This window comes from Chiloscyllium plagiosum, chromosome 7, assembly GCF_004010195.1.
Source record: "Chiloscyllium plagiosum isolate BGI_BamShark_2017 chromosome 7, ASM401019v2, whole genome shotgun sequence".
Taxonomy (NCBI): Eukaryota; Metazoa; Chordata; class Chondrichthyes; order Orectolobiformes; family Hemiscylliidae; genus Chiloscyllium; species Chiloscyllium plagiosum.
The window spans coordinates 10,879,142-10,905,942 of NC_057716.1; the positions used below are offsets into that span (position 1 = coordinate 10,879,142).

A 26,801-nucleotide genomic window follows, 5' to 3' on the forward strand; every position below is an offset into this window, starting at 1 on the left:
TATTTATACGCTGGGCTGAAATGCCACACTGAGCATTTTCTTTTGTTATTCAAATAATTGTAATGATTTGAAACCACCACAAAAAAACTGCATCACACATGACTTATACAGTAAATGCAAAGAAAACATTGAAAAGACACTTCAGTATTGTTGATAGTGTTTTGCTTCCATTTCATTTTAATTGTTGTGTGAAAGAAGATAACAATACATTGGAGCCTATTGTGTTCCCTATGCTATGCTTTCACTGCAATTTGCAGTGTTATTCAATAGGATGTGGTTCCCATAGTTCCCATAGTTCAATGTTGTTGTCCAAAAAATACAGCTCCTAAACTGGTTAACACCTAGGTATGCATGTAAAGAGGAAGTTGTTTAAATTATGACTCCAAAGGTAAGTTTGTATTGATGTATTACTGTTCTGTGTATTAATTCCAAATTATTCATCCAAGTTCAGAGATCTTTCACTGATCACATTTATTTGAGAACAATGCTACTTATAGCTCTGATGATGTATTAAGTTGTGTTATTGTACACTTTTGGTTCCATGAAGTAAAATGCACATCCTTTTTCTCCCTACTATTTTTCCCGTCTAAATGACACATTAATTAATATGAGATGCCCAATGTTTTTCGTCATTTATATAAATGGTTTGGATGTGAACATATGAGATATGGTTTGTAAGTTTGCAGATGACACTGAAATTGGTGGTATAGCGAAGAAGGTTCCCTCAGAGTACAATGATGATCTGATGGACAAATGGGCTGAGGAGTGGCAGATGAAGTTTAATTTAGATAAATGCGAGGTGGAGCATTTTGGAAAAGCAAATCACTTAATGGTAAGGTCCTGGGGTGTGTTGCTGATCAAAGAGACCTTGGAGTGCAGGTTCATAGTTTTTTAAAAATAGAGTTACGGGTAGACAGGGTAGTGAAGAAGGCAATTGTACGCGGGCCTTTACTCTCCAGTGCATTGCGTATAGGCTTTGGAAGGTCATGTTACAGCTATACAGTACAGGCGTTGTACAGAACATTGGTCAGGCCACTATTGGAATACTGCATTCAGTTCTGTGTGTCCCTGCTACAAGAATGATCTTGTGAAACTTGAAAGAGTTCAGAAAAGATTTACATGGTGTTGCCAGGGTTAGAGGCATTGAGCTTCAGCAAGAGGCTGAATAAGCTGGGGCTGTTTTCAGCAACTAGAAGAAAGGGAGGACTGCAGACCCACTGATTCCCACAACCTCCTCCCATCCACCTCCCACAAAAATGCAATCCCTTACTTTCAACTCCTCTGCCTTCGTCGTATCTGCTCCCAGGAGGCGCAATTCCGCTCCAGGACATCCCAGGTGCCCTCCTATTTCAAGGACCACAATTTCCCCTCCCACTTTATAAACAATGCTCTCCAGTACATCTCCTCCACGTCCCGTACCTCCACCTTTGAACCCCACCTCTCCAACTGCAACAAGGATCGAACCCCGAGTCCTCATCTTCAACCCCACTAATCTCTAGATAAAGTGCATCATCCTCCATAATTTCTGCCACCTACAGTCAGACCCCACCACTAGAGATGTGTTTCCCTCCATTACCAAATCTGTGTTCCGCAGAGACCATTCCCTTGTTAGGTCCACACCCCCGACCAACCCACCCTCCACTCCTGGAACCTTCCCCCGCCACCTCAAAAGGTGTAAAACCTGCATCCACATTTCACCCTCAGCTCTGTCCAAGGTCCCAAATGATCTTTTTATATCCAGCAGAGATTCACCTGCTCATCCACCCACCTTATCTACTGCGTCTGTTGCTTTCGAAGTGGTCTCCCCTGCTTTGGGGAGACAAGACACTAATTCATGGAACAATTCAGGGAACATTTCTGGGATACAGGCACCAAATAACCCCACCGCCCTGTGGCCGACCACTTCAACTTCCCCTCCCACTCAGCCAAGGGCCTGCAAGTCCTGGGCGCCCTCCACCATCAAATGTAAGCCACCTGGTGAATGAGAGAAGAACGCCTCATCTTCCACTGAGGGACAGTATTACAGCTGTACTGAGGGAGGGTATTCCCGGAAATACATCCAGGGACGTTATTTAGGTTGAACTGAGAAATAAGAAAGGGATGATCACCTTACTGGAATTGTATTATAGACCCCGTAATTGCCAGAAAGAAATTTAGAAACAAATTTGTAAGGATGTCTCAGTTATCTGTAAGAAAAATAGAGTGGTTATAGGAGGGGATTTTAACTTTCCAAACATAGACTGGGGCTGCTATAGTGTTAAGGGTTTATGGAGTCTTGGAGTCATAGAGATGCACAGCATGGAAACAGACCCTTCAGTCCAACTCGTCCATGCCGACCAGATATCCCAACCCAATCTAGTCCCACCTGCCAGCACCTGGCCCATATCCCTCCAAAGCCTTCCTATTCATATACCCATCCAGATACCTTTCAAATGTTGCAATTTGGACAGGAACTTGTGAAGTGGATACAGGAAAATATTTTGATTCAATATGTGGATGTACCTACCAGAGAAGATGCAAAACCTGACCTACTCTTGGGAAATAAGACTGGGCAGATAACTGAGGTGTCAGTGGGAGAGAGTTTTGGGGCCAGCGACCATAATTCTCTCAGTTTTAAAATAGTGATGGAAAAGGATAGACCAGATCTAAAAGTTGAAGTTTTAAGTTGGAGAACCTTCTGAATCAGTTAATTCTAGTTCAGCTCCATTTGGGATGCAGCCGTCACTGTTAGCCCCCCTCAGGAAGCGGCCATTCTAATTCCGTTAGACACAATAAATCAAAAACGACAGAAGATGGAATACAAAATAGACAGGCAAGAGGCTGGAAGAACACACTAAACCAGGCCGCATCAGGTGGTGGAGACGTCGACGTTTCGGGTGTAACCCTTCTTCGGGATCAGGTGTTGAGTGTAAGGGAAGCTGCAGATATAGGGGGTAGTGGGGGCAGCGTGGTGAAGTAATCATTCTCATTTTGCGACTCTGAACATTCTGCTTGGTGCAGTTTTGGAGTGGAACTTGCACACTTGAAGGGGACACCTTGCATTTTACATTCGGGTACACCTACAAACTTGTCTCTAGCATTTCCAGTAAAGCGGGGACAGTTTTCACTCAGAAACAGGAGACAGAGAGAAAGAGATCGAGAGAGAGAGAGAAAAAGAGAGCGAGCACCAGAGACAGGGGGAGAGGGACAGAGAGAGAGAGACAGAGAGAGGCAGAGAGAGACAGAGACAGAGTGAGAGATAGAGAGAAAGAGAGAGCATGTTTTGGCTGGTGACATTGCCAGTGGAATGGAGAGCTGGGATCCAACTAGGAAAACTAAGCTGTAAAATGAATGTACCGAGCGTGGCGAACGATTTCACACCTCGGAGATTTATGCTCTGCCGCCTGAGGTAGCTGGCGCTGACTCGCCATCACTTCAAATAACAGCAAAGAAATGGACAAATAGTGCAAAGGTTCTGGATGCTACCGACATTCTGGCAATAATACTCACGACGTGTGCTCTGGAACTTGACACCTGCCAAGCCAAGCTGTTTCAGTACCAGTACGACACTGGCATCTACCGACAGTGTGGAACATCACCGACGTATATTCAGCACAAAAACACAGGACAAATACAAACACATCGACCTGGACCCAATATACCAACCATTACAGCGGACAGCTGAAACTGACAACCCGAAGCGGCAGGGACAGACCACTATAAACACCGGAGGAAACATCAAAGAAGCGCTTCGCAGGAGGCTCCCAAGCACTGATGATGTCGCCTAGCCAGGGGATGAAACGTTTGCAACAAAAACTTCCAGCTCGGCGAACAGGTTCTTACAAATACATTAAGGACCAAAGGGTAACTAGGGAGAGAGGAGGGCCTCTCAAAGATCAGGAAACGTTTGCAACAAAAACTTCCAGCTCGGCGAACAGGTTCTTACAAATACATTAAGGACCAAAGGGTAACTAGGGAGAGAGGAGGGCCTCTCAAAGATCAGCAAGGCGGCCTTTGTGTTGAACTGCAGGAGATGGGGGTGATACTAAAAGAGTATTTTGCATCCATGTTTACTGTGGAAAAGGACATATAAGATATAGAATGTAGGCATATAGATGGTGACATCTTGAAAAATGCCCATATTACAGAGGAGGAAGTGCTGGATTTCTTGAAACAAACAAAAGTGGATAAATCCCCAGGACCTGATCAGGTGTACACTAGGACTCTGTGGGAACTTAGGGAAGTGATTGCTGGACCTCTTGCTGAGATATTTGTATCATCAATAGTCACAAGTGAGGTGCCAGAAAACTGGAGGTTGTCTAACGTGGTGCGACTGTTTAAGAAAGGTGGTAAGGACAAGCCAGGGAATTATAGATCAGTGAGCCTGATGTCGGTGGTGGGCAAGTTGTTTGAGGGAATCCTGAGGGACAGGATTTACATGTATTTGGAAAGGCACGGACTGATTAGAGATCATCAATAACTTGATTGAGTTTTGTGAAGAAGTAACAAAGAGGATTGATGAGGGCAGAGTGGTGGACATGATGTATATCAGTAAAGCATTCGACAAAGTTCCCCATTTCATGCTGTGAGCAAGGTTAGATCTCATGGAATACAGGGATAACTAGCCATTGGATACAGAACTGGCTCAAAGGTAGAAGACAGAGGGTGATGGTGGAGGGTTGTTTTTCAAACTGGAGGCCTGTGACCAGTGGAGTGCCACAAGGATCGGTGCTAGGTCCCCTACTTTTCTTCATTTATATAAATGATTTGGATGTGAGCATAGGAGGAATAGTTAGTAAGTTTGCAAATGACACCAAAATTGGAGATGTAATGCACAGAGAGGAAGATTACCTCAGATTACAACGGGATCTTGATCAGATGGGCCACTGGGCTGAGGAGACGCAGATGGAGTTTAATTCAGATAAATGCAAGGTGATGCACTTTAGGAAAGCAAAGGTATACACTTAATGGTAAGGTCCTAGGGAGTGTTGCTGAACAAAGAGATCTTAGAGTGCAGGTTTATGGCTCCTTGAAAGTGGAGTCACAGGTAGATAGGATAGTGAAGAAGGTGTTTGATATGCTTTCCTTTATTAGTCTGAATATTGAGTGCAGGAGTTTGGAGGTCATGTTGAGGCTGTACAGGACATCATTTCGGCCACTATTGGAATATTGCGTGCAATTCTGGTCTCCTTCCTATCGGAAGGATGTTGTGAAACTTGAAAGGGTTCAGAAAAGATTTACCAAGGTTGTTGCCAGGGTTGGTGGATTTGATCTATGGGGAGAGGTTGAATAGGCTGGGCTGATTTTCCTGGAGCATCGGAGGCTGAAGGGTGACCTTATAGAGGTTTACAAAATCATGAGGGGTATGGATAGGATAAATAGACAAAATCTCTTCCCTGGGATGAGGGAGTCCAGAACTAAAGGGCACAATTTTAGGGTGAGAGGGAAAAGATATAAAAGAGATATAAAGGGCAATGTCTTCATGCAGAGGATGGTACATGTATGGAATGAGCTGCCAGAGGAACTGTTGGAGGCTAGTACAATTGCAACATTTAAGAGGCCTTTGGATGGGTATATGAATAGAAAGGGTTTGGAGGGATATGGGCCGGGTGCTGGCAGGTGGGCCTAGATTGGGTTGGGATATCTGGATGAGTTGGACCAAAGAGTCTGTTTCCATTCTATACATCTCTGTGACTTTATGGCTCTCCAACCACATGGAATCAATGTTGATTTCAACAATTTCCTCATTTCCCCTCCCCCCACCTTATTCCAGATCAAACCCTCCAACTTAGCATTGTGCTCTTACACTGACCTATCTGTCCATCTTCTTTCCCATCTTATCTGCTGCACCCACCCCACCGACCAATCACAATTAGCCCCCACCTGCATCCACCTATCGCCTTCCCATCTACCTTCCCCTAGCACCACCCCACCCTCCTATTTATCTCTCATCCCCCTTCCTCCTTCATATTTCTGAAGAATTGTTTATGCCCAAAACATCGACTCTCTTGCTTCTTGGATATGCCTGACTTGTTACCTGCTTTTCCACCACCACACTTTTCAACTGGAGCTATTTTCATGGGAGCATCAGAGGATGAGTGGTAACCTTATGGAGGTTTATAAAATCATGAGGGTGAATAGTCAAGGTCTTTTTGCCAGGATAAGAAAATCTAAAACTAGAGGGCGTGGGTTTAAAGTGAGAGGGGAATGATTTAAAAGAGGTCTAAGGGGCAGCATTTTCATGCAGAGGATGGTGTGTGCATGGAATGAGCTGCCAGATGAGGTGATGGTGGCCGGTACAATAACAACGTTTAAAAGACGTGTGGTTAAGTGGAAAAGGTTTAGCAGGATATTGGCCAATCGCTGGCAAATTGGACTAACTGAATGTAGAATATTTGGTCGGCATAGACGAGTTGGATCATCGGCTCTGTTTCCATGGTGTACATCCCTATGACTTTATGACTGTGACAGCCTTCAGGGACATGAAAAAACACCAATGATCCAAGTGTTGGTACACTATGATCACAAGTGAGATCTGGGATTGACATGCGATGTTTCCCCATACAGCACCAGGATAGCATTACCAGGCAACATATGTGGTCCAATAGGGAAGAACACCCAATAAGGTATGATCCAGGAATTCAATTAATGCAAAGCATAAATACGCTCAGTTAGAGAAGGAAGGTTTGGCAGACATTTTTGGACCTGGCCAAATTCCACCAATACCTTTATGATGAGCTTGCAACAATAAGGGACAACAAAACCCAGCAGGCTATATGAAGAGGACGAGACAGTGTCACTCAAACCTTCAGGCCAATTTCAGCAATGGATTCTAATACTAAGTGCTTATAATTACAATGTGAAACACAATCCAAGAGGCCACTTAGCAAATTTGGATGCATTGAGCTGGCAAATACAAAACAAATGGTAGTGCCACTGGAAAAGTGTGTAACGGTTTTACATTTTCTGGACCCACTTACAGTCACAGCTGAACAATGTCAGACTTTGGACACAAAAAAATCCGTGCTTGACAAAATTGAAACAGCTGATGGTTACCAAAGGGCCGTTACAATCAGAAGTGATACCTTTTTGGACACTGAGAGACCAGATCGCTGTGGAGAGCAAGAGTGATTGTTCTAAACATAGGACACCATGAGATACTGACTGAATATCACCCTGGTCATCCAGGGGTTTCCAAAATGAAAATATTGGTGAGAAGTTATAGCTCAAATCCTCCAACCCTGGCAGCTCCCCCATATTAATGAGAATGGCTAGGTAAATCCTGGACTCAGTTAAACATTGACTATGAAGCCCCTATCATGGACTCAATGTTCTTAGTCATTGTGGAGAGCCACTCAAAATAGTTGGGCATGCATAAAGTTCACATATAAAACATGGTGACAACAATACAAATATTGCACACATCTTTTTCAATGCATGGACTCCTGGAAGTGATGTCACAGATAATGGGGCATTGTTTTCCTGCAGGGAATTTGAGTTTTCCTGAAGTTGAATGGGATTTGTCACATAAGGATAGCTCCATATCATCCGTCATCCAATGGCCTGGAACAATAAGCAGTCTAAAATTTGAAGTTGGGCTTAACGAAATAGCCAACTGCTTCACTAGATATAAAACTGTTCTGGTTCCTATTTGATAATAGGACCACTCCTCAAACAAATATAGACTTCTTCATGCAGGTTAAATCGTATCTTCATGGACCTTGGGGAGGGAGGGTGAAATAGCAGCAGGAATGCCAATGATGGGCACAAGTTTCCACAAAGTGAGAGCGACAGATTACTTCAGGGATGAAGTTTGGTGTAGGAGCCGTGGGAACAGCCCTGCATGGGTAAGAGCATGGTGAACGTGAGATCAGGAACAGTGATGTATAAAGTTCAGGTCAGTGCGATGGTCTTGAACAAACATCTGAACCAATATGAAAGCTGCAAACTCGGGAAAAGTGTGGGAGCAAAACATGTCCACTCCTCAACAGCCTTTCCACCTGTTCTGAAACCCATGGGTTTTTCCTCTCCATCAGGTGTTGCCACCTCAGCACCTTTGCTGCCTGACAAGGAGAATGAATTTCTTCTGAGATGCTTCAGGTGCAAAGGGCGAGCTACAGTGCATTACACAGTGTATGTATCAGAGGCAGGGTTGGAGGAAGCTGACCCACTGGTAAAACACCTCAGGAGAAACTATGAAATAAAGAACTAGCCGATATCCTCAGACTCAGAGGGGGAGGGATGGAGTAATTGTAACGAAGTCAGCCAGGTGGCCGTCATTGAATGTGAGTTCCCTGATTGGGGCTGTTAACCTGGTCTAATCAGGGAGCCCTGGCTGACAGATATAAACAGGAGAGTTAGAAGTTCAGTTCACTCTGAGAGCTGGCTCTGTGGGAGTTCGATCAGTGTCAATGACTCTCCATGTGTAAACAAAGGGCGATTTGGTGATTGGACACCAGCCTTTGTGATGTTATTACATTTAGAGCAGATACATTGGAGCTTTAGATCCCATAAGCTGCAAATGCCTCAAGCCTCAAGAAAGTTGGAAATAATCATTATTGAGGCAGGTCCAGCCTGGGTCTTGAACTGTTTCTGTCTTGTTGACTGTAGAAACTCCAAAGAACATCCGCAGCTGATGGTACTAGTGAGCCTTTGACAATGCTTCCTACTTGACCTTGGAATTTTCTTCTTTTCAAATTATTGACTTGAATGATGATGATGTCACCAAGATCACTGTGATCAAGTATTCTCCATGAAACCATCATTTACCAGCACGATTTTGAACTATTTTAACGAGGACCCAATAATAAGTGAATTAGACAAGAGTGCAGTGTCATAAAGTTATTTTACTATTTTGACAAATAATTCAACAAAATAAATTCATGCGTTAAAGTTGCAGACTAAAAGTCCCTCATGCGCCTGAAAGATCCGACAGTTGAGCTGTAGCCTCCCCAGTCACTGTATCTCCTGTATTCACCGGGTCTCATGAAGTACTGTCGCCCTCTGTAGTTGGGGTGTTCATAGAAGGTCCAGTAACCGTCCATCACATGGCAGGAGTGGATGTCACGGTAACGGAAACGATCATAGACAGATGGACAGTCATCCATGAATTCCATCATCTGTCCTCCAAAGTCAGACCTCTCATAAATCCTCATTCTGTAGGTGCCTCCTCGGTACTGAAATAGAGCGAAATGAAAGATTTGTGATGCAGCTACAAATATATCGACAAACGACACGTGCAACTGGTGATATTTCGCATATACAGACAGAAGTATATTGATCTCGGTAAAAATCTTAATGTATGTCTGGTTGTGAGGAGACAAGTGGTGCCAGTATTCCCTTTACTGTGATCATTTCAATATTTACTGTAAGATGAATGGGATGAATATAAACATGTCCAATAACAGGTTTTACTGAGTCATATTTTAGTCAATTTGACACTGTTACTTTCTGCAATGTTAATATGGTGATTTGACTTTCAATTCTGAATATCTAACTTGTTACAAGCAAATGTTTCAATTATATCCTAGATGATCATCAGCTTTGCAACAAGTCATCAGTATATGAGGCATAACTAACTTGCCAGTTTGCTCAACTATTGGCTGATGAATACCCATACAACAAGTACAGTTACAAAGTGACAGGGGCAGTTACTAACTTTTGTCAGCGACAGAAATCAAATTGGGTTTGTGACAATCTTTTACCTGTTACCATCACTGGGGAAAGTTAAAAACAAACCCTGTAAAAATAAAGATGAAGTTTGGAGCTAATTCAGACAAACCCAAATCATTATCTCAGTGTCAGTTTGATCAGAAAATACAAACCACCAGAAATAACTTACGTATGGGTAAGTGCGACATGACCAAATGTTGTCATTGAATCCCATCCAGCGCTGGTAGTCAGGATACTCTCCCCTGGTCAGAACATACTGGTATCCCATGTAATTGGGTTTCTCATACAGCACCCACCAGTCACTGTCAACACGGATGGAGTTACAGCGGCTGAAGTAAGGGGACAGGTCGGCACAGTCACTGCTGCACTCATAGTGCCGCCCCTGGAAGTTCCTGTCCTCATAAAAGATGATCTGTGGGAAAGAAACAGGTTTGTAAATTGATAGTTTCTACACTCGGCCATACCTAATGGAAACTTTAAATATTATATATGAACTCGGAATAATCCTTGCCTTTCCCATTTCCAGTTCAGATTTGGTTTAGTAACTGAATATGTTAATACTTCACAGGGCTTAGTATATATATGCAAGTCAGAAGTGCCTCACTGAGCTTTTTTTTTGTTATTCAAATAATTGCAATAATTTGAAACCACCACAAAGACTGCACCACACATGACGTATACAGTAAATGCAAAGAAAACATTTGAAAAGCACTTTAGTATTGTTGATAGTGTTTTGCTTCCACATCATTTTAATTGTGGGGTGAAAGAATGCAACAATACATTGGAGCCTATTGTGTTCCCTAAACTATGCTTCCACTGCAACCTTCAGTGTTATTACACGTTCAAAAGGACATGTTTCCAAAAGTTCAATATTATTACATAAGTCCATTCCCCTACTGTTTAACATATGGACATGCCCATCTGGAAGAGATTGCTTCAATTATTACTCTAGGTTGGTTTGAAATGATGTATAACTGTTAATGAGCTTTAATTCTAAGTTATTCATCCAAGACCAGAAGACGTTTAAACTCGCCACATCCATTTGAGAACAATACTATTTATAACTATGTGATGATGTGTTGTTTTCATACTCAAATGTATATCCTTTTGTTACCTACCTTTTTCTACTTTGTTCTGAATTACACAATAGAAAGGCAGTGCTAGTTTGATGAAAGCTCAATTCAGAATGTGGGGACAGCAGCTTGGATTCTTTACTAGGAAACCAGTGAAGGAAAAGCTGTGGGATATCCTAAATCAAGATCAACTATATTTGATGTATTTTATACCATGATCACAAATTTGGTTACCAGAACTGACATCTTTCAACTGAAAGGAAAAGGTAAACATGGAATCAATAAACCTGACTGCAAAGAATGTGGCCATTCATCCCATTATAACTGTGCTACTCTTTTAAAGAGAACCTCAAGTCATTGCACACCTCTGCTCTTTTCACATAGCCCTGTGATTTTCTGACCTTTTCCTGTTGTGTGTCCAATCCCCATTTGAAATTTGCAACTGAATCACGTTTTCCACCTCTTCAGCTATTACATTCCGGAGTAAAACAATGTCTCAGATCGAGTGTATTGCTGAATCCAGACAATGGAGCAGACAATCCATGAAAACTGGGAAGGATTATTAATTCAGCTTCTTCAATAGTTCAGTGACAACCATTTTCCCCAGAGTTAGCCAGCATCAGGACATTATCCATTATATCTCGGACTGGAATTCCATGGAATTTGGTGATGTGCATCTGTGAGAATTTTCCCAAATCCTTCACTGTCTTTCTTTCACAATTGGAAGATATTTTCTCATCAATCAATTCAGTAGTTGTATTATACATCTCTGGAGCATGGGACTTAAACATGGGCCCCCTGGTGCAGAGGTAGGAATACTTTATCACAAGGACCCTTCATACATCATGGAACTATTTATGGGCTAATTTGTTCGAGATATAGGTAGTAATGACAGATTGCTTCGAAGCAGACTCCAATGGCATAGTGGTAGTGTCGCTGAAAACAGGAGGCCTGTTCTCAAGCCTCAGCGGTGTGTCTGAACATGTTGTTTAAAGGCTCCTTCGGTAACACCTTCTAAACTCACGATCATGACATTTAGAAGTCAAGGGCAGTAGAATCACGAGAGCACTACCATTTGCTGGTTTCCCTCCTAGCCACTTATCATCCCATCTTAGAAATGTATTACCATTTCTTCATTGTTGCTGGATCAAAATCCTGAAACTCCATCCCAAACAGAATTGTAGATTTATCTTCAACACAGAAACTCCAGCAGTTCACCAAGGTAGCTCGATGCCATCTTCTCAAGGACAACCAGGGATGGGCAATAAATGCTGGCCAAACCAGTGAATCCCACTCACGGAAATGAAAAAAAAAGAACATTTCTCAAGTTGAACAATGGAGCATTGATCAGGCAGTGGTTATTTCACAGGGAATATAAACATTTTTTTCATGTAACTCTCTTTTGCATATCTTGGAAAAATGGTAGAAACAGCTTGTGTGAGGTTTGGGAATAATATTAGAGGCAATTCCAAGAAGATTTCAAGATGAGTTTGAGAAATGTTGAATCAATGATGTCTGCATACTTGAGCAGTCAGGCATTAGCTTGGGGGGAAATAGGAGAGGGTATCCAGAGAGCCAGGCATTCAGCTACAGCCAAGAGGAGCTCACTTAACACAATTCCACTTGCACAAATTTCCCTCTTTCTCACTCACTAGTCTTTCTCTTCATGTGGACCTTGACTATCAACTTCAATAACTCCCCGCCAAGAACAAGGTCAGAAAGACATGGCCCTAATCTTCAGAGATTTTAATTTTACATATTGAGTGATGAAATCAGTGGGCAAAGGTAGCCCAGATAAGGCCTGCATTGAATGTTTTCAAGATGATTCCTCTCTGCTGCAGGAAGGGGTGCCAGCAAGCTGGAGGACAGCTAATGTAATATCATCATTCAAAAAGGTAGTACTAAACTAGGAAGCTACAGACCAGTGAGTCTAACATTAATTAGAAAGAAATTCTGAACCACAGAATTAATCTCCATTTGGAGAAATAAAGGTTAATCAGGGATAGTCAGCATGGCTTTGTCAGGGAGACACCATGCCTAACAGAGTAGATAGAATATTTTCGAGGGACTGAATAGGTGTATAGATGAGGATAGTTTGGTTGATATAGTTTACATGTACATCAGTAAGGTCTCAGATGGAAGACTGGTTAAGAAGCTTAGAGCTCATGGGATCCAGGACAACTTGGAAAATTAAATCCAAATTGGCTGAGTGCCAGGAAGCAGAGAATGATGGTCGAAGGGAGTTTGTGACTGTATCCAGTGGTGTACCACAGGCTTTGATGCTGGGTCCCTAAATGTGTGTAGTTTGTATTAATGATATTGAAGTAAATGTAGAAGAATCATCAATAAGTTCGCAGGTGACAAAAAAAATTGGGGATGTGGTAAATAATGATTAGATTACTTACAGTGTGGAAACAGGCCCTTCAGCCCAACAAGTCCACACCGACCCTCCAAAGTGCAACCCTAATTTACCCCTTCACCTAACACTATGGGCAATTTAGCATGGCCAATTCACCTAACCTGCACATCTTTGGACTGTGGGAGGAAACCGGAGCAAGCCAACGCAGACATGGGGAGAATGTACAAACTCCACACAGACAGTTGCCTGAGGCAGGAATTGAACCCAGGTCCCTGGCGCTGTGAAGTAGCAGTGCTAACCATTGTGCCATCGTGCCGCCCTATCTACTCTGCTCAGCATGGTGTCTCCCTGACAAAGCCATGCTGACTATCCTTGATTAACCCTTATTTCTCCAAATGGAGATTACTTCTGTGGTTCAGAATTTCTTTCTAATGATCAGGAAAGTTTTGACCTACAAGCCACAGCAAGTGGACTGGGCAGATGAGCTCAGCAGTGTCAAATGGAATTTATTCATGCAAAGTGTGATGTACTTTTGGTGGACTAACAAAGCAAATGTGTACAATCCTAAGTGCAGAGATCAGAAGGAAGTTGATATGCATCATTGAAAACAGCAGGATAGGTGGTCAAGATAGCAAATGGGCTACCTACCTTTTTTAGTTAAGGCATTGAATACAAGAGCAGGGAGATTATGATGGAACTGTATATGATGTTAGTTAGTCTACAGTTAGGGTACAGTGTGCAGTTCTGGTTGCCACCCTGTGGAGTGTACTTGCAGAAAAGATTCACCAGGATGTTGACTGAGCTGGAGTGATTCAACTATGAAGGGAGGCGAGATTGGCTGGGATTGTTTTCCTTACAGCAGATAGATGGTGAAAGGATGTGATTGAAGTGTGCAAAGTTCTGAGGAACATAGACAGATAGACAGAAACTTTTCACCCTAGTCAATAACTAGCAGACACATTTTTTGGGTAAAAAGCTGAAGGTTTCACAAGATTTGAGGAAAAATGTATTTTCCTCACTGAGAGAGTTGTGAGTATTTGGAACTAACTGCTTAAAAGATGCTGACTCTCCAACATCTGCAGTCCTCACTTTCTCCTAGTTGCCTACAAGAGTTGTAGAGGCATGAAACCTCAAGACATTTAAGAAGCATTTAGATGAGTACTTGTAATACCAAGATACATAAAGCAGCAGGCCAAGTGCTTAGCATAGATGGAGGTTTGATGGCCAGCACAGACATAATGGGCTGAAGGCCTTCTTCCATGCTGTAAAAACACTGTGACTTTATACCTATATGGCATGTTTTGAAGCTAACCAGAGAGGAGGTTATATTAGACATGCAATTGTGTGATGAGATAGTTTTAGTTAATGATTTAATAGTAAAAGCACCCATAGGTAGCAACAAATAAAATACATAGAGCAAAGCTGGCTAAAGTGTGATGACAAATTAAGCTAAAGGACTGGTCATTAAAGATGCAATGGGAGACATTTAAGGGGACATTTCAGAATACATGATAGATACATTCCAACAAGTAAGAAAAATTCCAACAGACAGACTCAACATCGGAAATTAACTAGAAATGTTGAAAATAATATCAAACTAAAAGAAAATGCATATCATTGTGCAAATTTGCAGTATGTCAGGAGATTAGATGAATACGAGAAAAGCAAAAAATGACCAAAAAGATTTATAGGTGGGGAAAATAACAGACTATGAGAGAAAGCTAGCCAGAAATATAAAAACAGATGGTAAGCATTTCTGTTACTATTAAAGCAGTAAGAGTGAATAAGGTGAGCATTGATTCTCTGGAAAGTGAGAATGAAGAATTAATAGTGTAAAGTAAGGAAGTGGAATATGAATTGGACAAATATTCTGTGTGAGGCTTCATTACAGGATAGAAATAACATTCCTGTAGCAGTAATAAATCAGGAAATAGAAGGGAGGGAGGAACTCAGGAAAATCCAATTCACCAAAGAAGTAGAAGTGGGCTGGATGTTATACTTTTTGGATGCGTGTGAATTGTGTTAAGACTTTTAGGGAGATTCTCTCCCTGAGGCCTAAGTAAGATTTCTTGTCTTATCTTACTAAATTCATTTCACTAATTGAAAACAAAAATTGCTGGAAATTACAACAGGTCAGGCAGAAACCTTGGTGAGAGAGCAAGCTAATATTTTGAGTCTAGGCAACTCTTCATCAAAGCTGACATGACCCTGGGTTGCCTGACTTGACTGAGGCCAGCTGTCAACTATGATGAGCTTTCTAACTTTATGTTTGGCAAAGCACGACAGAAGCAATATGAACCTGGTATCTATCTCTGAATGGGTAAAGTGCAAAAAGACAAAGCATGGCAATGATGAATTGGGATACTGTGAGCATCCAGGTTGGCTCTGACAGCAACCAGAGAGCTTGGAGGTACAGCTGGGTGCATTATGCGAGCTGGGATGCATGCTCCTGAGTGCACAGTGTCCTTGCTCTGCATTACAATGATAGTTGCTAGTACAGCCCAAGTGTTGCCTTAATTCGCCAGGTTTCATGAAGTACTGCTGGCCTCTCAGCTTTGCATGTTGTTGCCCTGACAGGTTTGCATCTCTACCATTACCATCATTGTAGGGGCTAACTTCTGTCAGTGAAGAGAGTACGAGAGCATGCTGGGAGCAGCACCAGCATTCAACAGAGAAACAGAGAGAGAGAGATAGAGTGTTTTGATGAAAAGCCATCGACCTGAAACATTAAATCTGTTTTTGCTACGGATGCTGCCTGGCCTGCTGAGTTTTTCAGCATTTTGTTTTGTTCTTAAGTCATAAGGACCATTTTGCACTATCCCACAAGGTCAAAATTCACGTCTCACTGTTTTGTTTTCAAATGTTCTTGTGATTTCAGGTGCCCCATCAATCTATGGGTTGATGATCATAAGGTCAGCTGCAAGTTCTTCAACCACTGCATGGTGGCTCAGTGATTAGCACTGTTGCCTCACAGCGCCAAGGACTCAGGTTCAATTTCCCAGGAAATTGTGTGGAGTTTGCACATTCTCCTCATGTCTGCATGGGTTTCCTCCGGGTGTTCAAGTTTCCTCCCACAGTTCAAAGATGTGCCGGTTAGGTGAATTGACCATGGTAAATTAACCATAGTATTCAGGCATATATAGGTTAGGTGCATTAGGGTAAATGTAAAGGAATGGGTCTGAGTGGGTCACTCTTCGGAGGGGTGGTGTGGACTTGTTGGGCCGAAGGGCCTGTTACCACACTGCAGGGATTCACAAACAGATGTGCTAACGTATCTTAGGATTAATACAACTTCTGTTTATTTCCAGTTCTCTGGGTGAGGAACACGTAAACCTCAATGATCAACAGCTCCAGAGTCATGGAAAGAGATTTCAGAAATGAGGATATGATGCAGAGGACTTTAGTTAGTAATCCCTGTTACATCTTCCTCCAACTTTAGCTCTTGATTTTCTAACTTGATGTGTTGCACCAACAATTTTTTCACTCATGGGAATAGGTGTCACTGGGGGCTTGCCAGCAATTATTGAACTGAATGGCTTGCTAGGCAATTGAGAGTCATCTATATTGATATGGGTCTGGAGTCACATGGAGGTCAGACCAGGTGAGGATGGCAGATTCCTTTTCCTCAAGGACATTAGTAAGCCAGATGAGCTATTCCCGACAATGATTTCATGGTCGTCAGTCAATTGTTAATTCCAAATTTTTTATCTTATTGAATTCAAATTCCACCATCTGCCATGGTGGGATTCTAACTCAGGTCCCCAGAATATTAGCAGAGTTTCTAGAGTAATAGTCTTGCAATAATACCACGAGGCCATTGCCTCTCCTAATTGTGGCACCCTATTTAGAGTCATAGAGCTGTACAGCACGGAAACAGACCCTTCGGTCCAACTCATCCATGCTGACCAGATATCCTAAATTAACCTAGCCTGATTTGCCAGCATTTGGCCCATATCGCTCTAAACCCTTCCTAAAAAAAAGCAATATGGTTTTGTGCAGGGGAGATTGTGTCTTACCAACTTAATAGAGTTCTTTGAGGAAGTGGCCAAGATGATAGATGAAGGAAGGGCTGTAGATGTCATATACATGGACTTTAGTAAGGCATTTGATAAGGTTGCCCATGGTAAATGAATGGAGAAAGTGAAGTCACATGGTGTGCAGGGTGTTCTCGCTATGTGGATAACAAACTGGTTGAGCAACAGGAGACAGAGAGTAGTAGTTGAAGGGAGTTTCTCGAAATGGAGAAAGGTGACCAGTGGTATTCCACAGGGATCAGTGCTGGGGCCACTGTTGTTTGTGAGATATATAAATGATCAGGAAGAAGGCACTGTTTGTATGATTAGCAATTTGCAGATGACACAAAGATTGGAGGAATAGCAGAAAGCATAGGGGACTGTCAAAAAATACAGGAGGACATAGATAGACTGGAGAGTTTGGCGGAGAAGTGGCAGATGGAGTTCAATCCTGGCAAATGTGAGGTGATGCATTTTGGGAAGTCTAATTCTAGGGCAAACTATACAGTAAGTGGAAGTGCCTTGGAAAAAGTTGATGAGCAGAGAGATCTGGGAGTTCAGGTCCATTGCACCCTGAAGGTTGCTGCGCAGGTGGATAGAGTGGTCAAGAAGGCATAAAGTATGCTTGCCTTCATCGGACGTGGTATTGAGTATAAGAGCTGGCAGGTCATGTAAAAATTGTACAAGACATTGGTTTGGCTGCATTTAGAATATTGTGTACAGTTCTGGTCATCACATTACCAAAAGGATTTGGACGTTTTGGAGAGGGTGCAGAGAAGGTTTACGAGGATGTTGCCTGGTATGGAAGGTACTAGCTATGAAGAGAAGTTGAGTAGGTTAAGATTGTTTTCATTAGAAAAAAGAAGATTGAGGTCTACAAAATCATGAAGGGTATTGACAGGGTATATAGAGATAAGATTTTTCCCAGGGTGAAAGATTCAATAACGAGAGGTCAAGCTTTCAAGGTGAAAGATGAAAAGTTCAAGAGGAATACATGTGGCAAGTACTTTACACAGAGCGTGGTAGGTGCCTGGGACACATTGCCAGCAGAGGTAGTAGAGGCAGGCACGGTAGATTCATTTCAGATGCGTCTTGACAGATGTATGAATAAGTTGGGAGCAGAGGGATACAGATGCTTAGGAATTGGGCGACAGGTTTAGACAGTGGATCTGGATTGGCTCAGGCTTGGAGAGCCGAAGGACCTGTTCCTGGCCTGTAAAATTTCCTTGTTCTTTGATATTTTGTTCATGTACGCAGCCAGATGCCTTGTAAGTGTTGTACAAGGCATCTGGATGCAGCCTCCACCACTTCCTTTGGCAGCTCATTCCAGACATGCACCAGCCTTTGCGTGAAAAAGTTCCCCTTATATACCTTTTATATCTTTTCCCTCTCACCCTAAACCTACGCCCTCTAGTTCTGGACTCCCCCACCCTAGGGAAATGATCTTGTTTATTTACCCTATCCATGCCCCTCATGATTTTATAAACTTCAATAAGGCTTTAAGTTTTGCTTTCATTCTTTCGTTTATTCCATTATGCGATTTTTCTGTTTTTATTTTCTCCAGCACATTTGGCTACACTTTATTACCTAACTACTTGTCAATTTTTTGATTTTAGATTTATTACAAAATAATCTAATATCTACCTGCTTTGCTCTCCTTTCCTCCACATCAGTTTGTACAAATGCCTCTGCTCATGGTTAATATACATTTAATACTTTATTGCTTGCATTCTTAAAATTAAAATTACATTTCCATATATAGTGTGACTGACTACAGTCCCTGCATATTATTTGCTCATGTTTTAAACAGAACTTTGTTAGAAATATCATGAGTTATAATAGCCTACAGCAAATATGTAAGTTGTAATTTGTCAGTTAGAAATAAAAGTGATGTTACTTGTTTTGGAAAAACTATTTAAGATTTAGCAGTTTGAAATTCCAGCACGTTTGTAATTACTCCTACATAAGGGCTCAAAAATGGAAATCTGGTAGATGACAGATCTTTGGATAGTTTTCTTGTGCTATAAAGATACGCGTTCTTTTGGAGCTATGTGCATAGTGAAGCTTGGCTTAATTTTTAAAAATAACTTTACTTTAACTTCTTTATGTCAGTTTTTAATCAAAGATAAAAGATTACTTACAGAGTGGAAATCGGCCCTTCCGCCCAACAAGTCTACACTGACCCTCCGAAGAGTAACCCGCCCCTCGGCATTTACCCCTTCACCTAACACTATGGGCAATTTAGCATGGCCAATTCACCTAACCAGCACATTTTTGGACTGCAGGAGGAAACCCACGCAGACACAGGGCAAACTCCACACAGAGACAGCTGCCTGGGGCGGGAATTGAACGCGGGCCTCAAGTGCTGTGAGGTAGCAGTGCTAACCACTGTGCCACCATGCTGTCCATTGGCCCACTGTGCCACATCACTTTTGATGTCAATTGGTTTCATGAGGCCCTCATTCCCGGTGTTTTACAGTGTCATTTTCGTTTTTAGCAGGTAGGTACCTCAAATCTCCACAGTGCATTTTATTTGATCATTTCCATGAGGCCATATGAATGAGAGCTGAGACAAAGTGATGAAATATTTTGTCTGTGAACCCGTGATATCTGTGCAATTTTCACTAGAATTCAAAGGTGAAAACACAAAATGGTAGAGCTGCCACATCCAGTCATGAATGGTGGTGGACAATTAAGCAACTCACTGTAGGAGGAGCCTCCACAAATATCCCCATCTTCAAAAATGGAAGAGCACAACACATCAGTGCAAAAGATAAGGCAAAAGCATTCACAGCAATCATCAGTCAGAAGTGCCCAAAGGATGATCTTTCTCGGCCTCCTCCAATGGCCCCCTGCGTTACAGATACCAGTCTGCAGCCAATTCGATTCACTCCACTTGATATCAAGAAATGATTGGAGATACTGGATACTGCAAGACTATGGGCCCTGACAATATTCTGGCAATGCTGCTGAAGACAAATACTCAAGAACGTGCTGCTCCCCCAGTCAAGCTCTTCCAGTATAGCTACAACAATGGTATCCATCCAGCAATGTGGAAAATTTCCCAGGTATGTCCTGTATGCATAAAGCAGGACAAATCCAACTCAGACAATTACCAACCCATTAGTCTATTCTTGATCATCAGTAAAGTGATGGAAGGTGCCATGGGCAGAGTTATCAAGCAGCTATCAATAATCTGCTCAGTGACGCCCAGTTTGGGTTCCACCAGGACCTGACTTCCTCACAGCCTTGTTTCAAACATGGACATAAGAGTAAATTCCTGAGGTGAAGTGAGAGTGACAGCCCTTGACACCAAGGCTACACTTGACTGAGTGTGGCATTAAGGAGCCCTCATAAAATTGCAATCAATGGATATCAGGTGGCAAACTCTCTGCTGGTTGGAATCATACTGACACATAGCAATATGGATTTGGTTGTTGGACATAAATCATATCAGCTCCAGGCTGCCTCGACAGGAGTTCTTTCGGGTAATGTCCTAAACACAAACCATCTTCAGCTGTTTCATCAAAACCCTTCCTGTCATCATAAGGGCAGAAGTGGGGATGTTTGCTGATGATTGCACAGCATTCAGCACCAATCATGACTGCTCAGATACTGGAACAGTCCACCTTCAAATGTAGCAAAATCTGGACAACATCCAGGCTTAGGCTGACAAGTGGTAAGTAACATTTGTGCCAACCAAATGCCAGGCAATAACCATCATCAAGAAGAGACAATCTAACTGCTGCCCTTTGACATTCAATCATATTACTATCACTGAATCCCTCACTATCAACATGCTTGGGGTTACCATTGACCAGAAACTCAACTGGACTCACCATCTAAACACAGTGGCAACAAGAGCAGGTCAGAGGTAAACTATCTTGACTACTAGTTTTGGATTGTCCCAGGGTTGAAAACATTATCTCCACGTATACTGTGTAGAATCCACATTTGTTCAAATATATTTCTGTATTTTATATAAAATCCATTGCTGCTATATACAATGCATGTCACTTAGTATGTTAAGTGTAGATAATTGCATTCGTAGAAACAAATCTTTATTACTGTTATAAATATAGCGACAGGTAGCGATATACCACATGCAAAGGCTGGGCTTTTAAGTGCAGATGGTACCCCATTTGCTGGTCAAAGAATCAGAGGTATGTCCACTCTCATTGGCTGTAGAAACCACACCTCAATCCTTTCATGAGCAGCTTCATCATTGTCAACAGTCATAGCTTCTGTTCTTCTGAGACAATGTGTCCCTTTGCCAGTGGAAGCGGTAGCCACTGTTGATGGCCAGAAGCCATCAAACAGGCTCAGAGAGGCAAATATGTTCAAATGTTGGCAAGACCAGCCAGGCAGGCCATAGTGGGGTGAAGGTGAGTTGCAAGGGCAGAGGCATGGTCTACCAGCAGGGGAAGAACTTAAGGTTGGGGAACCTTAACTAGACCACACATTGACTGTGAGCTGGAAGCAAGCCAACTGAACCCATAGGGAAGACAGCACATGGGGTGTATTTTAACATGGTGGCAGTTGGAAGAGAGCATTAAAATGTCTTTAACTGGCATTGCCCACTCTCCCACTGAATTGATAACTTTCCACTACCTACCTCTTTCCAGGCTAGCATAACAAAGCTTTAGAGCTGAAAAATGTGTTGCTGGAAAAGCGCAGCAGGTCAGGCAGCATCCAAGGAGCAGGAGAATCGACGTTTCGGGCATAAGCCCTTCTTCAGGAATGCCCTTCTTCAGGAATGCTGCGCTTTTCCAGCAACACATTTCTCAGCTCTGATCTCCAGCATCTGCAGTTCTCACTTTCTCCATAACAAAGCTTTAGTCCACATGAAAATTGTTTATGGTCGATATCGATAAACTTAATTGACCCACAAGCTATTATTTCCTGGTCTTCCATTGCAGTGAAATGTACAAATCAGCAAAAGTAACTTACCTGTGGGTGGGAGCGACAGTACCTGACACAGTCATTGAATCCCATCCAGCACTGGTAGTCAGGATACTCTCCTCTGGTCAGAACATACTGGTATCCCATGTAATTGGGTTTCTCATACAGCACCCACCAGTCACTCTCAACACGGATGGAGTTACAGTTGCTGAAGTAAGGGAACAGGTCGGCATAGTCACTGCTGCACTCATAGTGCCGCCCCTGGAAGTTCCTGTCCTCATATAAGATGATCTGTGGAAAGATATGTTGCTGCAAGTTAATCATTTCTCTAGCCAGTTGATCCTTGACGACGAAATCAAATGAAATGCAAAAACACAGAGTTATCCTTGCCTTTTCTATTTTGAATTTACAGTTGGTTTACTAACTGACTGAATATTACACTGCTTCACAAAGCTTGGTATTTGTACAGACTGGGCAAAAATGCCTCATTGTGCTATACTTTGCTATTCCAATAATTCAATCCTGAAAAATCAGCTAAATTCACAAGATACATGTTGTATTGATGGTAGTTAAACACTTCAAAGACATTTCATGTGTTTTGATTATTTTCCATTTGTCTTCATGTCACTTTAATGGTTGTTGGAAATGTTGTCTGAAACAGTCCTACCTCCTAAATCGCCCAGATCTCTTTAGTGTAATCACCTGCTCCCAAATGGTAAAGGTGAGGCCATGGATATCCAGAGAATCTAACTTTGGAAATGATCATGTCCATTCCTAGTTGATACATAATTGTAAGGGGATTTATTTCCTAGATTCTTCAATCATCTTTTCCCAAAACCTGTCATGTAGTGATACCATGTATGGCATTAATCTGCTGATATTGATATTATGAGTGATGGTTATTGACACAACATGCAGTCTAACCAGTGTCCTGCATACAAATGTACTGGATTGATTTGATTTAAAATTTAGAGACAACTAAAAATAAATATGGGAACAGGTAAGATAACAATAGAAAGTTAAGATGTAAAGTGACAGAATTAAAACAAACTTTTTAGCTATATTTATCTGTGGGTAACAGGATGAACGTCTCATGCTATTGACAATATGTAAGACAATGTTAAAACACACACACACACTCATGCTCTGTAAGCCAATGTATTATTTACTCTTGTGTCACATTAATCATTTTGAAACATGTGTCTGTGCTTTTATTTTTCTCTGTTATTGAAAGTAAACTGGCTATGGTAAAGTCATTGTGCTCTGGTCTCGTCTTCTAGCGATAGAATGAAACATTGAAGATAAGCTTCCTGATTGAGGAACTGAATAATGAACATGAGGACATGAAGGCAAGATTGGAAGGCAAAGACAAGCCAAAGGTTTTTGCTAAAAGCCTGTAAAGTAATTTTAAGCTGTGTTGGAGCTGTCAGTGATCCATGCCCCATTGTTTCTGTAATGATAAATATGTCTTCTTCACTCAAACTTTGGAGATTAGAGGTAATTCTCTATATAGCCGCCTGTGTTTCTTCAAGCATAACACTAAAAAGGATGACCAGAGAAATAATGGCTTCATACAGGATAGTGATACAATTAAAAGCCAACTAAATTGGCTGAAAATAGATGAAAATCTTAAATGGTACATTGTCATTGCTGGGAAATGGTTTACAAAAAGATATCAAAAATAAACTCACTGAAGATGGATAGAACAGCTTTGCCAACTGCTCTAAAGACATATCAGGAAATCTGAGGGTGGATTGACCACGTGACACAAACCCTGACTCATGGGATTTGTCAGTAGCCAGTGACATTCTGTGAATCTGTACTATTGTTAAATAATAACATGGTTGTAAACATTGAGATTATTTAGACTAAGTGAAGAGGTTTTACAAATAGAAAGTTAAACATCAGGAAACAGCTGGCTAGGACAAAAAAAACTGGATAGATGGAAAACATCAGAAATTGGACAAAGGGAGGAAAGATACTGGTGTGCAGCAACACAATGAACAAAGAGAAATCCTCTCATGGAAAATTGTTAATTATTGTTAGACCCCAAGGCCAATATGTTCAGAGAAATAACTTGGAAAAAGTGAGATTGTTTAATTTTCGTAGTATTCACAGTTTCACTTAAACATCACTGTTTTGCATCCCTGTAGGGAAAACAAAGACCCAAACAACTAACTTTATTGAATGACCACCAACAGAAGGAATTACCAATGCCTTTTATAATGTTGACTTTATTGTTGAAGAGTAACAAACATGGATCAAGTATGAATTATCAAGCAAATGATACTTCATAAAAAAAAACAACATACAACAATAGATTTCATCTCCAGGTTTGGTCATGACTGTCATCACCAAGGTAAGAATTTGACAGTCCTGACAGTTATGCTATCTGGAGTTCCTTTCCAACCAACCAACAATCTGACCCCAATTCACAGTTTGGTCACTCATGTGGAAACACTTAACTCTTTAGAATCTCTGAGCTGTTCCACATTGGGCACAATTTAAGCCAGTTCATGCATTGTATCTAAAAGTTTCCTTTTCGTTTCCTGTCAAATAACAAAATTTGCTCATTTCCTGAGAGAAATTTATTTCTGCTCCTCACAAGAATTTTGGATATGTTCCTCTTTCTGTCTTTCTCTGCTTTCTCTTTGTGTGTGCATATGTATACTGATTGTCTTCTTTATCAAATGCAACTGTTTTTTTTTAACAGCAATAACTTCTTTGTTTTCTTCTCTATGTCTAGCTGTATGGCTTTTGTATCTTAACTTCCCATTGGTCTTGGTCACCAGGTTTCATGGAGCAGTATTTCTGAAGAAAATTGTAATTGATCTATTTACAATTGATGCAAGTTCCGAAAAGTAATTTCCAAATGTTGTTAAAATCAATTATAGATTCCATCGACTATTTAAATAAGTTATAAGTTTTTTTATTTTCACCAGGAGTCACTATAATTATCACAGGGAAATCTTCCTTTCATTTCAGCAATTTCAAAATTGTGAATTTTACATTGACAATTGTAGCTGTGATTATTTGGCAACAAACGATCACTGGATTTGACCGATATATTCAAAATCTCACATGAATTGGGGAAAGTGGCTGGGGCAAATAGTTAAAAACAGATAAGGCTTATTTATTATTAGAGCTGAAATAAACTAATAAACTTGACAATATTAAAAATTGCACCAATATGTCATATCCACAAAAAGCAGGACAACTCAAATCTGATCAATTACCACTCCATCACAATCCTCTCAATCCTCAGCAGAGTAATGGAAGCTGCTGTTGACAGTACCCTCAGGTGGCACTTTCACAGCATTAACTTGCTCACTCATGTACAATTTGGGCATCATAAAGTACTAGCAGAACTCTCCATTGCTTGGAATCATTTTGAGCAGAAAGGAAGATGATTGTGGCTTTTGGAAATAAATTATCTCAGTCCTAGGACAGCGCTACATAAATTCTTCAAAGTACAAGACTAAGTCCAATCATTTTCAGTTATTCCATTAATCACCTTCCCTCTATTATCATGTCAGAAGTGGGGATTATTGTACTGTTTCTCACAGTCATTTTGTCACTATGCTTTTAAGAGACACCTGATAACATTATCACATGTAACCTGAGGGCATACAATCTCATTCTCCATTTTACCCTGGGATCAATTGAAGGCTGACAGGCTGAAATCACACTGCTATAATATAATCTAATGTTTGTATATAATAGTTAGCTGTAGTAAATATCTGTTGTATTTTCAATACCCTAATACCCATGCTCAGTTTATTCTGTTAGAACACAAAACATAGAACATTACAGTGCAGTACAGACCCTTCGGCCCTCAATGTTGTGCCAACCTGTGGAACCAATCTGAAGCCTATCTAACCTACATTATTCCATTAGAACGTAGAACATAGAAAAGTACAGCCTAGTACAGGTGCTTCGGCCCATGATCTAAAATAAAATAATCTAACCTATGCCCCCCTCAATTGACTGCTGTCCATGTGCATGTCCAGCAGTCGCTTAAATGCCCCTAATGACTCTGCATCCACCACCACTGCTGGCAACGCATTCCATGCATTCACAACTCTTTGCATAAAGAACCTACCTCTGAAGTCTCCTCTATACCTTCCTCCTAACACTTTAAAACTATGACCCCTTGTGGCAATCAATCCTGCCCTGTGGAAAAGTCTCTGGCTATCAACTCTCATTACCTCGTAAACCTCGATCAGGTCACTTCTCTTCCTCCTTCTCTCCAGAGAGAAAAGTCCAAGCTCAGTCAACCTCTGTTCAGAAGACAAACCCTCCAGTCCAGGCAGCATCCTGGCAAACCTCCTTTGAACTCTCTCCAAAGCTTCCAAATCTTTCCTATAATAGGGCGACCAGAATTGGATGCAATATTCCAAGTGTGGTCTCACCAGAGTTTTACAGAGCTGCAGCAAAACCTCACAGATCTTAAACTTGATCCCCCTGTTAATGAAAGCCAAAACACCCCATATGCTTTTTTAACAACCCTATCCTCTTGGGTAGCAAGTTTGAGGGATCTGTGCACTTGAACACCAAGATTCCACGGCTCCTCCACACTGCCAAGAATCCTGACTTTAATCTAGGAGAAAGTGAGGACTGCAGATGCTGGAGATCAGAGCTGAAAATGTGTTGCTGGAAAAGCGCAGCAGGTCAGGCAGCATCCAAGGACAGCAGAATCGACGTTTCGGGCATGAGCCCTTCTTCAGGAATGAGGAAGATGTGCCAAGCAGTCTAAGATAAAAGGTAGGGAGGAGGGACTTGGGGGAGGGGTGTTGGAAATGC

At 41.6% G+C, this 26,801-nt stretch overlaps 1 protein-coding gene across 1 annotated transcript; it reads right to left on the reverse strand.

The window, feature by feature from the left end:
* Positions 1–8,805: 8,805 nt before the first annotated feature.
* Positions 8,806–10,222, reverse strand: LOC122551313 (gamma-crystallin S-1-like). The gene is made up of 3 exons (XM_043693022.1): positions 10,163–10,222; positions 9,821–10,063; positions 8,806–9,155 (listed from the first exon to the last, which is right to left on the reverse strand). The coding sequence occupies exons 1-3, from the start codon at positions 10,169–10,171 to the stop codon at positions 8,880–8,882; spliced, it is 528 nt and encodes a 175-aa protein (XP_043548957.1). The 5' UTR covers positions 10,172–10,222; the 3' UTR covers positions 8,806–8,879.
* Between the last annotated feature and the right edge of the window lie 16,579 nt (positions 10,223–26,801).